This window comes from Erinaceus europaeus, chromosome 2 (genome assembly GCF_950295315.1).
Source record: "Erinaceus europaeus chromosome 2, mEriEur2.1, whole genome shotgun sequence".
NCBI classification, from domain to species: Eukaryota; Metazoa; Chordata; class Mammalia; order Eulipotyphla; family Erinaceidae; genus Erinaceus; species Erinaceus europaeus.
The window spans coordinates 189,280,638-189,296,001 of NC_080163.1; the positions used below are offsets into that span (position 1 = coordinate 189,280,638).

General features: G+C 46.6%; 1 protein-coding gene across 1 annotated transcript in view; it reads right to left on the reverse strand.

The window, feature by feature from the left end:
• Positions 1 to 1,529: 1,529 nt before the first annotated feature.
• Positions 1,530 to 15,364, reverse strand: part of ITPKC (inositol-trisphosphate 3-kinase C) — a 43,038-nt gene continuing 29,203 nt past the window's right edge. Inside the window, exons 5-7 of the mRNA XM_007537914.3 lie at positions 12,183 to 12,284; positions 9,012 to 9,083; positions 1,530 to 2,196 (exon numbers count right to left, since the gene is read on the reverse strand). Coding sequence (XP_007537976.1) covers positions 1,993 to 2,196; positions 9,012 to 9,083; positions 12,183 to 12,284 — 378 coding nt within the window. The 3' untranslated portion in view covers positions 1,530 to 1,992. The remainder of the gene's footprint in view (positions 2,197 to 9,011; positions 9,084 to 12,182; positions 12,285 to 15,364) is intronic.

A 15,364-nucleotide genomic window follows, 5' to 3' on the forward strand; every position in this document is an offset into this window, starting at 1 on the left:
AATCAGGGGCTCGAACCCAGGCCCTTGGGCATGGTAATGTGCAACAGGGTGAGCCACTGGTTTTTCTCTGTGTGTAGCTCTCTTTCATTAAAATAAATTATATATAAACTTAATAGTCCTCCCGGAAGAGGCTCTGGGCTAGACACCTGCCCCACCTGTGTTCTCCTGATGCAAAACCAGCAAAGGCTGAGAACAATTAGAAGACAACCCTTTAGCCCCGTGTCCCTGGAGACCGTCACTCACTGGCCTGCGGGCACATGGTGGGCAGGCAGAGTAGCACTGCCAGGGCTACTACAGGGAGAGTTTATTGCTTTACTGGGTACCTGTGCCTCCATCCAGAAAGGAGAGAAATAGCTGTGTCCTCCTTGTCAGCCAAGGTTTGTTTGTTTGTTTGTTTTCCAATAGAGGCAAAGAGAGTGAAAGAGACCACAGCACCAGACTTTCCTACAAATCAGTAGGTGGCTCAAATCTGGCCACACACATGGTGAAACAGCACACCACACTACCCAAGAGCTATTTCTCCAGGCCATCAGCAATGGGTTTTATTCAGGACAAAACTTTTTTTTTTTGTAAATTGACCCAACAACCCCTGTGGAGAGCAGTCTAGAAAACTCTCAGAAGGCTAGAAGTGGATCTTCCCTATGACTCTGTAGTTCCCCTTAGTGTCTTGGCATCTCCCATGTGATGTCAGGGCTGAAGCTTGAGCCGCACACATGGCAAAGCACACGCCCTGACCCTTTCACCCTCATCCCAGCTCTGATGCTGGTGGCACTGTCCTGGGAGCCAACAAAGGCCAAACGCTGGAGGCGTCTCGGTGACCGATCATCCCACCCCCTGTACTGTCCAGCCCAGAGTCAAGAACAGAAGCAGCAGCTCTGGCTGCAGAATGAATGAAGCAGCCCTCTCCGAGTCTGCACCTCTACCAGGCCTGTCATTATCCTATTACCCCACCCAGCACCAACACTCAATTATGAGCTCTGAGCCCACACACCCCCAATGCCAAAAGAGAAAAAAACAAAACTCCACCAAGCCAACTTTGAATGTGCTGTTTATTGAGGTGTGGCCACGGGGAGGCACAGCCAAGTGGCTACCCGCTTGCACCCCCGTCCCCCACGTTTGCCCTTCTAACAGCTACCTCTCAGGTATAAATAAGTATAACGACGGTCAGTTAGAAACCCCAGAGCCCTCCTCCTCCTCAGTCCTGGAAGACATCTGAGATTGGGTCACCCGTGCTTCAAAGTGCTGAGGACTTTGGTTTGGACCAGGGGACACAGCCAACAGCCCCCAACCCTGCTCCTCTTGGACACCTCATGGCAGGGGCAGTTACGACGTAGAGGAAACCTGCTCCCCCCCACCCTCCTCACCACTGAAGCCCAGGGGGAAGAGAAGGGAGCAGATGGGACTCAGAGGCCAGTGCAGTTACAGTGCTGGCAGCCATGGTTTCAGTCTGCAGGTCACCAGCATTCTCCCCTCCCAGGAGCAGGGAGACAGGCAGGGCAGCAGGGAACTGTGTCCCCCCGGGGGCAGCAGCAGGTCCCTAGTGCCGACACCTGTGTCCCCAGGGGCTTGGAGGGCCCCCCAGATGAGATGTTGCCATGAATATCTCAGGTGGACAGGTGAGGTCCTAGAGAAGACACCAGCCCCAGGCCTTGAGGGCAGTGATGTGTCACTCTTCAGGTGACAGACAGGGTCACACCTGCCCCAGCAGCCCTCAGAGACCTTTCAGGCTGGGCAAAGGACCTAGTTCTGGTTCTGCCACGCCTGCTGATCCAGCCACGTCCCTCCCCTGCTTCCAACCCTCTCATCATGAAAGCCTGGGGACCCGGTGATCACTGGTCTCCAAGGGCCTTCAGTGCCCCACCCCCCACCCCCAAATGCTGGCCAGTATGGTGAACGCTACTGCCTCCTCTGTCCCCTGTGGTGGGCAACCTCGGAACTCCTCCACATCCGACAGGCTCCGTCCCATGAATCAGTGGGTGCCGGGTGAGCAGGTCAGCTGTGGGCGAGCCCCTGCAGGAGGCCAATCATGTTGTCCAGGCCCCAGAGGTAGCCATCCTCACGGTTGCCCTCGGACCAGGGCAGCCGGTGATTGAGTGTCTGGTGGTCAGGCAGAGCCACCGTCTTGCCAAAGTCGATCATCCAGACCTTGGCCAGGCCACTGTGGTCATGCACAAAGAGAAGGGAGCTGCCCACCACCTGCAGGGAGAGAAACAGGCGGTGAGCAGGGCAGGCGGGCTGGGCACATAGCCCCCACAGATGCTGGGTTTTTAGTTTTGTGAACATAAAAATAGCTTCAGAGCCACACCTGGCTAAGTGCACATATTAGCATGGTTCAAAACCTCAGTCCCCACCTGCAGGGAGAAAGCTTCACAAGCGCTAAAGCAGGTTTGTCTGGTGTCTCTCTATCCCTCTCTATCCCCCTTCCCTCTCTATTTCTCTCTGTTCTATCAAATTAATTAAAAACGTTAAGAAAGAAGAAAGGAAGGAAGAAAGACAGACAGGAAGACAGAAAGGAATGAAGAAAAAGAAATTGCAGCTTCTGGGTTGGGGAAAATATCTTATATTAGAATAATTTTGGTCCATACTCCCAGAGGGGGAGAAATGTTAGGGGAAGATGACCAGAGGGCTCTGAACTCCAATTCCATCAGGACCCAGAGAGAGAAGAGGAAAATAAGGAAAGACATTCACAAGTAACCCGCTGCGCTACCGCCCGACCCCCATAAATCTTTTTTTTTTTTTTTAATTTTTTTCTCTCAGTCTAACCAGAGCACTGCTCAGCTTTGGTTTATGGTGGTACTGGGAATTGAACCTGGAACCTTTGGAGTCTCAGGCATGAGAGTCTTTTTGTATAACCACTATGCTCTCTCCCCAGTTCCTATAAATGTTTCTTTTTATTGTTGCTGTGTGTGTCTGTCTCTAGGGCCTCACTGCTCCGAACTTTTTCAGAGAGACTGAATGGGAAAGAGGACAAGAGATGCCACAGCACCAAAGCTTCGGGTGCTATAGTTCTCCCAGGTGCTCTAGTGGGGCTTGAACCTGGTTAAACACACACATTACAGTGCACAAGGACCCGGGTTCCAGCCCCTCGTTCCCACCTGGAGGGGGAAAGCTTCACAAGTGGTGAAGCAGGGCTGCAGGTGTGTCTCTGTCTCTCACCATCTCTATCTCCTCCTCCCCTCAATTTCTGTCTCTATCCAATAAATAAATTAATAAAAAAAAAGTTACAAGGGCCAGGAGATAACAGAATCCCGCAGGTGTGAAGTGCTAGCATGCTAACCAAAGAAGTGAAAGACTTGTATACTGAAAATTATGAGTCACTACTCAAAGAAATTGAAAAAGACACAAAGAAGTGGAAAGATATTCCATGTTCATGGGTTGGAAGAATTAACATCATCAAAATGAATATATTACCCAGAGCCATCTACAAATTTAATGCTATCCCCATCAAGATCCCAAGCACATTTTTTAGGAGAATAGAACAAATGCTACAAATGTTTATCTGGAACCAGAAAAGACCTAGAATTGCCAAAACAATCTTGAGAAAAAAGAACAGAACCGGAGGCATCACACTGCCAGATCTCAAACTGTATTATAGGGCCATTGTCATCAAAACTGCTTGGTACTGGAACATGAACAGACACACTGACCAGTGGAATAGAATTGAGAGCCCAGAAATGAGGCCCCACACCTATGGACATCTAATCTTTGACAAAGGGGCCCAGACTATTATATGGGGGAAGCAGAGTCTCTTCAACAAATGGTGTTGGAAACAATGGGTTGAAACATGCAGAAGAATGAAACTGAATCACTGTATTTCACCAAATACAAAAGTAAATTCCAAGTGGATCAAGGACTTGGATGTTAGACCACAAACTATCAAATACTTAGAGAAAAATATTGGCAGAACTATTTTCCACATAAATTTTAAAGACATTTTCAATGAAACGAATCCAATTACAAGGAAGACTAAGGCAAGTATAAACCTATGGGACTACATCAAATTAAAAAGCTTCTTCACAGCAAAAGAAACCACTACCCAAACCAAGAGACCCCTCACAGAATGGGAGATCTTTACATGCCATACATCAGATAAGAGTTTAATAACCAACATATATAAAGAGCTTGCCAGACTCAACAAGACAACAAATAACCCCATCCAAAAATAGGGGGAGGACTTGGACAGAATATTCACCACAGAAGAGATCTAAAAGGCCGAGAAACACATGAAAAAATGCTCCAAGTCTCTGACTGACAGAGAAATGCAAATCAAGACAACAATGAGATATCACTTCACTCCTGTGAGAATGTCATACATCAGAAAAGGTAACAGCAGCAAATGCTGGAGAGGGTGTGGGGTCAAAGGAACCCTCCTGCACTGCTGGTGGGAATGTAAATTGGTCCAACCTCTGTGGAGAACAGTCTGGAGAACTCTCAGAAGGCTAGAAATGGACCTACCCTATGACCCTGCAATTCCCCTCCTGGGGATATATCCTAAGGAACCCAACACATCCATCCAAAAAGATCGGTGTACACATATGTTCTTGGCAGCACAATTTGTAATAGCCAAAACCTGGAAGCAACCCAGGTGTCCAACAACAGATGAGTGGCTAAGCAAGTTGTGGTATATATACACAATGGAATACTACTCAGCTGTAAAAAATGGTGACTTCACCGTTTTCAGCCGATCTTGGATGGACCTTGAAAAAATCATGTTGAGTGAACTAAGTCAGAAACAGAAGGATGAATATGGGATGATCTCACTCTCAGGCCGAAGTTGAAAAACAAGATTAGAAAAGAAAACACAAGTAGAACCTGAAATGGAATTGGAGTATTACACCAAAATAAAAGACTCTGGGGTGGGTGGGTGGGTGGGGAGAATACAGGTCCATGAAAGATGATGAATGACATAGTGGGGGTTGTATTGTTAAATGGGAATCTGGGGAATGTTATGAATGTACAAACTATTATATTTACTGTTGAATGTAAAACATTAATTCCCCAATAAAGAAATAAATTATTTAAAAAAAAATTATTTTCCCTTTTGTTGCCCTTGCTGTTTTTTATTGTTGTAGTAGTTATTATTGTTGTTGTTATTGATGTCATTGTTGTTGGATAGGACAGAGAGAAATGGAGAGAGGAGGGGAAGACAGAGAGGGGAGAGAAAGATAGGCACCAGTCCTTTCGTTTTGTGCCACCTGCACTTAACCCGCTGTGCTACTGCCCGACTCCCCCTTCTTTCTTTTTTTAATTATATTTATTTATTGGCTTGTAACAGCCAGAAATCGAGAGGGTAGGGGGAAATAGAGAGGGAGAGACGCAGAAGGCAGACACCTGCAGCCCTGCTTCAGCACTTGCAAAGCTTTCCCCCTGAAGGTGGGCACTGGGGGCTTGAACCCGGGTCCTTGCACATTGTAGCATGTGTGCTCAACCAGACGTGCCACTCTGGCCTGCCTCTCTCTCTTTTTAATTGGGGGATTACTAGTTTATAGTAAACAGTAAATACAGTTCTTGGTACATGTGTAAAATTCTTGTCTTCTGCAAAACAATGACTCCCTGCCTAGATCTTCCTTCACCACCCTGAACCAGGACCTGTTAGCCTCCCTCGTACCAGAGTCCTTTACTTTGGTGCAATATACCAAACCCAGTCCAAGTTCTGCCTTGGGTTTCCCCCTTCTGTTTTTCTTTTTGTTGTTGTTGTTGTTATGCTACTAACAGTTTGTTACAAAATTGTAAGATTACAGAACCACACCCACCACCCAAGTTCTGTATCCCCACACTCCCAAAGATAAATAACCACTAGAGTTCTCGCCTTACAGTTTGTGTAACTCAGTTGTAAAAAATGTTTATTAGTAAGTAATAAGGGGCTGAGTGGTGGCACACCCGATTGAGTGTACGTGCTACAAGGCCAAAGACCTAGGTTCAAGACCTGGTCCCCACCTGTGTGTGGGGGAGGGAGGAAGCTTCATGAGTGGTGAAGCAGTGTTTCAGGTCTCTCTCTCTCTCTCTTCCCTCCCTCCCCCTCTCCCTCTCTCTGTTGCCCCTTCCCTTTCAATGTCTCTATCTCATATGTGAGGACAAACTGACTGCAATATCTGTCACCCCATTGATTGCCAGAGTTGGTTCGGCTGATCTGGCTGACTAGGTGGGTGTCCCCTTCCTTCCTCACCGCTCCATATGTGTTCCTCCCAAAGCTGTATGCTTGGTTCAAGAGGACGGCCTTCCCTGAACAGAGATGAACCAGTCTTGGTCGAGGGTATATGAGTAGCTGTGCTCCCCTGCTAGAACCTCCAAACAAGCTCTCAATGTCTCTATCTCTATTCAATAAAAATAAGTAATATATGTAAATAAATGTGAAGTTGTGACCTAGGAGGTGGCACAGTGACTTGTTCAATGTACCTATATGCATGAGGTCCTGAGTTCAATTCTTGGCACTGTATGTGCCAGAGTGATGCTCTGGTTCTCTTCTCTCTTCTTCTCTCTCTCTCCACCTGTCTGTCTGTCTGTCCCATAAATCAATCCACCTTTACAATGTCAAGTCATTGGGCAGGTGAAGCCAAACACCAGGACAGAGGACACATGTGTAAGATTGGAAGGCCACGAAAAGGAGACAAGGAGGGTGACATCTGATGATGACATGATAGTGACAGTAACAGCTGGCACATACTGTGGGTTTGCTCTGGGCTGGACTTTAGCTCTGTTAACTCAGTGAATATACTAAGCCTTCACCACACCCATCAGGTAGGTGTCACCCCACCCACCCACCCCCAGGAGACAGAGTTGTGGAGCCACCACCCAGCTGAGAGGCTGGGCCCCACCCCGGGCCACTAGGACTTGCAGAGAATCAGTGAGGACAGGGGCAAGAGGGAGGAGGACTTGACAATGAGGTGGAAGTGCTGGGAGAGAGAGAAGAGAAGGGGTGAGACAGCCCCGAGAACCCGGAGAGGGGAGTGTTTGCAAAAGCATGCAGTCTACCAGAGAGGGAGAGCCTAAGGAGGAATGCAGAGAGATGCTTCTCCCTCCTCAGAAGCTGTAGAACAAAGGGACTTTGCTCCTGCTTGATAAGAAGCCACAAAGGCCAACAGGGGGAAGCCACAGGCCCAGGGGCTCACAGCAGGATCAGCCTTCCTGTTTCCCAGACCCCTGGGCTCCAGGCCATGCTCACCCCAAAAACAGCAAGACCAAGGCTGGAGAAATAGCTCAACTGGGGGCCAGGTGGTGGCGCACCTGGTTAAGCGCACACACTACAGTGCACAAGGACCCAGGTTCAAGCCTCTGGTCCCCACCTGCAGGGGGAAAGCTTCACGAATGGTGAGGCAGGGCTGCAGGTGTCTCTCTGTCTCTCTCCATCTCTACCCTTCCCCTCAATTTCTCTCTGTTTCTATCCAATAATAAAGTTTTAAAAAAAGGAATTAAAAAAAAAAAAAAAGAAATAGCTCAACTGGTAGAACATCTGACTTGTAGGCCTGACATTCCCAGTTCAATCCCTGGCACAACAGGTATGCCACTTTCTCTCTGTCTCTCTCTCTCTATCCCACTCCCTCACTCTGCCTCTCATATGTAATAAATAAATCTTTTTAACAACCTGAGATGTGGTGCCTTGGACAAAGCATTAGACTCTCACATCAAACATTTGATCCCTAGCATTACATGCACCAGAGTGATGATTTTCTCTAGCTTGTTAACAAATAAATCTCAAGGCTGGGAGGTGGTGTACCTGGTACAGCATACATATAACAGTGCACAAGGACCTGGGTTCAAGTACTTGGTCCCTACCTGTGGGGAGGAAGCAGGGCTGCAAGTGTCTCTGTCTCTTCTTTCTTATGTCCCCCTTCCCTTTAAATTTCTTTTATTTATTTATTTATTTATTTATTTATTTATTTATTCCCTTTGGTCACCCTTGTTGTTTTATTGTAGTTAGTATTGTTATTGATGTCGTCATTGCTGGATAGGACAGAGAGAAATGGAGACAGGAGGGGAAGACAGAGAGGGGAAGAGAAAGATAGACACCTGCAGACCTGCTTCACTGCCTGTGAAGCGACTCCCCTGCAGTTGGGTAGCCAGGGGCTGGAACCGGGATCCTTCCTCTGGTCCTTGCACTTTGCACCACATATGCTTAACCCGCTGCACTACCGCCCGACTCCCCCCTTTAAATTTCTGTCTCCATTCAAAATAAATATTAAAATGAATAAATAAATATTTTAAGATGTATCTACTGGGAGTCAAGCGGTAGCGCGGCAGGTTAAGCACACGTGGCGTAAAGCACAAGGACCAGTTAGGATCCTAGTTCAAGCCCCTGTCTCCCCACCTACAGGGGAGTCACTTCACAGGCGGTGAAGCAGGTCTGCAGGTGTCTCTCCCTCTCTATCTCCCCCTTCTCTCTCCATTTCTCTCTGTCTCTATCCAATAACAAATAAATAAATTTTTAAAATGTGAAAAAAGACGGGAGTCGGGCTGTAGCACAGCGGGTTAAGCGCACGTGGCGCAAAGCGCAAGGACCGGCATAAGCATCCCGGTTCGAACCCGGCTCCCCACCTGCAGGGGAGTCGCTTCACAGGCGGTGAAGCAGGTCTGCAGGTGTCTATCTCTCCTCCTCTCTGTCTTCCCCTCCTGTCTCCATTTCTCTCTGTCCTATCCAACAACGACGACAACAATAATAATAACTGCAACAATAAAACAACAAGGGCAACAAAAGGGAATAAATAAATATTAAAAAAATTATAAAAAAAATGTGAAAAAAGATATATCTACTTTGTCATGTGTATGACCCCAGTTCGAGCCTGACCCCCATAGTGCTTCAGTGTTGTGGTATCTGACCCTCTTTCTCTAGTCCTGCTCTAAGTAAAAAACAAAACAAAACAAAAAAAATGTTGACTTGGAGCAGTGAAATACCAGTGTCAACAGAAAATAAATAAATAAAACCCGAGAACGTGTAATGTTCCTTTCTCAGCCTGTAGCGATTTCTCCTCAGAGTTCCCTGACCCCCAACACCCCCACCCATATGGGGTTCAAACCTCATGGGTCTTGAAGAAGGGGGAGTTCTCCAGAGCTTCTCGAAGTTTCTCCAGGCGAGTCACATACTTTCTCTGTGTGTGACAGGAAGGGTTCTTGGTTAGTGTGGGGACTCTGAACCCTCGCCCACCCTGTGATCTGCCTTTGTCCCAATCTGCCGAAGGAGCAGATAAGGGCTGGGAGGTAGCACAATCTTTTGCACAACTGACTTTCACAGCGGAAGCTCCGTGATCCCAGGCCAAAATCTGGCACCAATGTAAGCCAGAGCTGAGTAGTTCTCTGTGATAAAAACAACAACAAAGAGCGGAGGTAGATAGCATAACGGTTACACAAGCAGACTGTCATGGCTGAGGCTCCAAAGTTCGAGGTTCAATCCCTCACACCATATGGCAGAACTGATCAGTGCTGTGGTAAAAAAAATAATAAAGAGTGGTCCGGGAGGTGGCGCAGTGCATAAAGCATCAGATTCTCAAGCATGAGGTCCTGTGTTCAATCCCCGGCAGCCTCTCTCCTCTTATGTTTCTCATTAATAAATAAATAAAACATTAAAAAAATAATAATAATAATAAAGAGGGAGTCGGGCCGTAGCGCAGCAGGTTAGGTGCAGGTGGTGCAAAGCACAAGGACCGGTGTAAGGATACCGGTTCGAGCCCTGGCTCTCCACCTGCAGGGGAGTCGCTTCACAGGCGGTGAAGCAGGTCTGCAGGTGTCTGTCTTTCTCTCCCCCTCTCTGTCTTCCCCTCCTCTCTCCATTTCTCTTTGTCCTATCAACAACGACAGCTATGACAGCAATAACAAAAATAACTACAAGGGCAACAAAAATGGAAAAAATACCCTCCAGGAGCAGTGGATTCATAGTGCAGTCACCGAGCCCCAACAGTAACCTTCGAGGAAGAAGAAGAGGAGGAGGAGGAGGAGGAGGAGGAGGAGGAGGAAGAAGGAGGGGAAGGGGAAGGAGGAGGAGGAGGAGGAGAAGGAGAAGGAAGGAAGGAAGGAAGGAAGGAAGGAAGGAAGGAAGGAAGGAAGGAAGGAAGGAAGAAAGAAAGAAAAAGACAGCCTGGGAGATGGTATACAGTGTATGAAGTGCTGGGCTCTCAAGCAGGAGGTATGGAGTTCTAGTCCAGGTAACCTATGTGCCAGAGTGATATTCTGGTCCTCTTCTCTCTCTCTCTAACACATCAACTTTAAAGTGAGGGTGGGGGGAGCCACCCCTCTCAATTTCTCTTTGTCCTATCTAATAAAAAAGGAGAGAAAAAAGAAAGAAAGAAAGAAAGAAAGAAAGAAAGAAAGAAAGAAAGAAAGAAAAGACGAAAAATGCCCACGAGGAGTTATGCATTCATTGTGCAGGCACCAAGTGACAACCCTGGTGGCAATAAAAAGTAATGAGTAAATAAATAAATAAATGAGAAAAATAAAAGGCAAGGAGCCACATGAAAAATGGGAGGTAGATGGAAGGCTGGAAGTATGGCAGACGGCTGATAAGTGGATGGGGACCAAAGAGGCACTATGATGGTTCTGCAAAAAAAAACTTTCCTGCCTGAGGCTCAGAGGTCCCAGGTTCAATCCCCAGCACCACCACTAGCCAGAGCTAAGCAGTGCTTTGATAAATACAAATAAAAATATGTAAATAAATAAAGCACATGGATGATGGGTTACATGGTGGCACACCTGGTTGAACGCACATGTTATGATGTGCTAGGACCTGGCTTCAAGCCTCCAGACCCCACCTGCAGGGAGAAAGCTTTGCGAGTGGTGAAGCAGGGCTGCAGGTGTCTCTCTTCTTCTCTATCACTTTCTTCCCTCTCGATTTATGGCTCTTCTCTATCCAATAAATAATTAAAGTTAATAATAAATTTTTTTTAAAAAGCTTCACAAGTAGTGGAGCAATATTTTGGGTGTCTGTCTCTTTCCCCCTCAACCTATGCCTTCACTCTTTTTTGTTTTTTTTAGTTACCAGAGCACTTTTCAGCTCTGGCTTAGGGTAGTGCAGAGAACTGAACCTGGGACCTTGTAGCCGCTTGCATGAGAATCTGTCTGCATAATCATTATTCTATCTACCTTCCACCCCTTATGCCTTCACTCTCAAATTCTTTCTGTCTCTATCTGATAAATAATAATAAATTACATTTACAAAAGATGAAAGAAGGAAAATAAAGAATGTGGGTGGTAGATTACATAAACAACGACAGCTCTTAGTAGTTCCTCTTATCAAGGCAGGTGGTGGTGAGTGTCCTTTTATTTATTTTAAAAAGATTAATTTATTCTTTAAAAAAAATTTTTTTTTGGATAAAGACAGGGAAGTTGAGAAGGGAGGGGGAGATAGAGAGGGAGACACACAGGAAGATGCCTGCAGCCCTGCTTCACCACTGGTGAAGCTTCCCCCTGCAGATGGATATCAGGGGCTTGAACCTGGGTCCTTGAGCACTGTACTGTGTGTGCTTAACCAGGTGCGCCACTAGTTGGCCCGACATTCATTTATTTATGTGTGCTTGAGAGAGAGAACCAGAATATCACTCTGGCAATGCGTGGTATATACATGGATTGAATTCAAAACCTCAAACTTTTAAGTTCAACACTTTCAGGGCTCAGCAGTAGTGGACCTGGTTGAGTGTACATATTACCATGCACAATGACCCAGGTTCAAGTCCTCGGTCCCTACCTGCAAGAGGGAAGATTCATGAGTGAAGCAGGTCTGTAGATATCTTTCTATTTTTTTCCCTCTCTGTCTCTCCCTTCCTCTCAATTTCTGTTTCTAGCCTAAATTAATAAAGAACAAATAAACACTGAAAAAAAATTAAAAAGTAAGTAAGTTCAATACTCCAGCCACTGAGCCACCTGATCACAAGTGTACCTTTCATTTTGGCTTGGGCAGGTAAACTGCCTTGGCCAACAGAACATGGTAGAAATGAGCCCAGCACTCAAGCGGCCTTGCATCTGCACTCATCCCTGCTCACATGGTGAGGCCAAGACCGAATCAGCATTCGGGGCATGTGCTCCACCAGAGTCCAGGTGGAGGCAGCTGCCACACGACAGCCAGGCCCTTCTGACAGGCCCAACCAAGCCCCCAGCTGCCTGTAGGAGTGTGAGCTACACCAGCCCCTGTCAGCCACCCTCCAAGGCCCAAAGAGGAGCAGCATTGATGGAGGTGACCCAGGCAGGCAGGTCCCACTCACCAGGATGTCCCGGCTCCCATCCACAAAGTCCTCCAGCACCTTTGTCACCTGCTCCAGCGCCTGTGTCTTCTTGAAGTTGGTGTTGCAGGTCCCGTCGGCTTTCTGCAGGGACAGAGGAGGGCAAGGGGGTGTCATGCCTCCTCTCTCTCTCTCTCTCTCTTTTTAAATATTATTTATTTATTTATTTTCCCTTTTGTTGCCCTTGTTGTTTTTTTTATTGTTGCTGTAGTTATTGATGTCATAGTTGTTGCATAGGACAGAGAGAAATGGAGAGAGGAGGGGAAGACAGAGAGGGGGAAAGAAAGGTAGACACCTGCAGACCTGCTTCACCGCCTGTGAAGCGACTCCCCTGCACGTGGGGAGCCGGGGGCTCGACCAGTATCCTTACGCCGGTCCTCGTGCTTTGTGCCACGTGCGCTTAACCCGCTGCGCTACTGCCGGACTCCCTCTCTCTCTCTTTTTAATATAATGAGAATAATAGGAGGAGAGAGAGAAAGAACCAGACATCACTCTGGTGGTACATGTGCTGCCGTGTATTGAACTCAGGACCTCATGCTTGAAAGTTCAGTACTTTATCCATTGTGCCACCTCCCGATCACTCATGACTCCTCTTTAACCTCAGCCCATCACCCCAGAACCATGTTGCCTCAGACCCCCCACCACCACCCACCTGTTCCACACCTGACTGCCGTTCAGGGGAAGCCAGCCCCCCACCTCCCAGCCCCAGTCACACTCTTGCTCAAATGCTGCTGCCTGCCTGCCTTCCTTCCTGTCCATCTTTCTTTCCTTTTTCTCTCTCTCTTTTTGTTCTGGTATAGCGGGGCTTCACTTCTCTGTAATCCCACTGCTCCCTGTGGCTATTATTATTATTATCATTATATTATCGTTACTTTTAAAAGATATCAGGCAGTGATGCACCTGGTTAAGTGCACACACTACAGTGTGCAAGGGCCTGAGTTCAAGCCCCTGGTCCACACCTGCAGGGGGAAAGCTTCATGTGTGGTGAAGCAGGGCTGCAGGTGTCTGTCTCTCTCCCTCTCTACTTTTCCCTTCCTTTCAATTTCTCTGTCTCTATCCAATAATCACTAAAATAAAAAGATTTTAAAAAAGAGAAAGATAGAGAAAAATTGGTAAAGAAGCAGAAAAGAGAGAAACCTGCAGCACCACTTCTCAAGTTTCTCCCTGAAGGTGGGGTCTGGGGGCTTGAACCCAGGTTCTTTCTTGCACATTGTAATGTGTGTACTCAACCTGGTGTGCTACCCAATCCCTCCCTATAGACTTTTTTTTTCCCCTTCTTCTTCCTTTGCTACCTTAAAATATGGAGAGGGCCAGAACAATAGTATAATGGTTATGCAAAAGGCTTTCATGCCTAAGGTTCTGAAGTCCCAGGCTCAACCCCACAGCTGAGCAGTGCTCTGGTGAACATAAAAATAGGGGCTGAGTGGTAGCACACCTGGTTGAGTACACAAGGACCTGTATTCAAACACTCAGTCCCAACCTGCAGGGGGGAAACTTAACTAGAGGTGAAGCAGTTTTGTAGGTACCTTTATCTCCCCTTCCCTCTGTCCTAATAAAAAATAAAATAAAATGAAAAAATAAATAAATAAATAAAATTTTAAATAGTAATGTTAAATTATAAAATTAATTAAAAGACACTCATGCCTAAGGCTCCAAAGACCCAGGTTCAATCCACCGCACCACCATAAGCCAGAGCTGAGCAGTGTTCTGGTACAAAATTTTAAAAATAGGGGCCAGGTGGTGGCGCACCTGGTTGAGTGCACATGTTACAGTGCGCAAGGACATGGGTTCAAGCCCCTGGCCCCCACCTATATGGGGAAAGTTTAGCAAGTGGTGAAGCAGTGTTGTAGGTGTCTCCCTTTCTATCTCCCCTTTTCCCTCTCAATTTCTGGCTGTTTCTAGCCAATCAATAAAGATTTAAAAATTACAAAATAAAAATAATAAGAATACATAAGTAAAATTAAGATAAAGTGGCAGTGGGGAGGAGTAGATAGTATAATGGTATGTAAAGAGACTCTGGTGGGAAGATAGCATAATGGTTATGCAAACAGACTCTTATGCCTGAGGCTCCAAAGTCCCAGGTTCAATCCCCAGCAACACCATAAATCAGAGCTGAGCAGTGCTCTGGTATTTCTCTTTGTATTTCTCTCTCTGCATCTCTCTCAAAAATAAAATAAATAGAATATTTAAAATAAAAAAGAGAGAGACTCTTGTGCCTGAGGCTCTCCAGAGTCCCAAGTTCAATCCCCATGCACCATCATAAACCAGAGCTGAGCTGTGCTCAGGTAAAAAAAAAAAAAAAAAAAAAAAGAGGAGAGTCGGGCGGTAGTGCAGCAGGTTAACTGCATGTGTGCAAGGACCAGTTAGGATCCCAGTTCAAGCCCCTGGCTCTCCACCTACAGGGGTGTCGCTTCACAGGTAGTGAAGCAGGTCTGTAGGCTTCTCTCTGTCTCTCTTCCCTCTATCTCCCCCTTCTCTCTCAATTTCTCTCTGTCTCTAAATTTTAAAAAAAGAGAGAAAGAAAGACAGAGAGTGACAGGAAGAAAGCAGCAGAGGGGCCAGAAAGTAGCACACCTGGTTAAGCGTGCACACACTACAGTGCACAAGGATCTGTACAGTGCACAAGGATCTGGGTTCAAGGCCCTGGTCCCCAACTACAGGGGGAAAGCTTCAGGAGTGGTGAAGTAGAGCTGCAGGTGTCTGTCTCTCTAATCCCACCTCAGTTTCTCTCAGTCTCTATCCAATAATGAATAAATAATGGGAGTTGGGCAGTAGCCCAGCGGGTTAAGTGCAGGTGGCGCAAAGCACAAGGACCGGCATAAGAATCCCGGTTCGAACCTCGGCTCCCCACCTGCAGGGGAGTTGCTTTACAGGTGGTGAAGCAGGTCTGCAGGTGTCTATCTTTCTCTCCCCGTCTCTGTCTTCCCTCCTCTCTCCATTTCTCTGTCCTATCTAACAATGACAACATCAACAACAATAATAAAAAAAAAAAGGCAACAAAAGGGAAAATAAATAAATATAATTTTTAAAAAACTTCTAAAATAAATAAATAAAAATGAATAAATAATTTAAAAAATTAAAGAAAGCAGCAGAGACGAGAGATGAAAGACATCACGGCACCTGTTACACACAGTGCTTCCATAGAAGATCATTTATTTCATGAC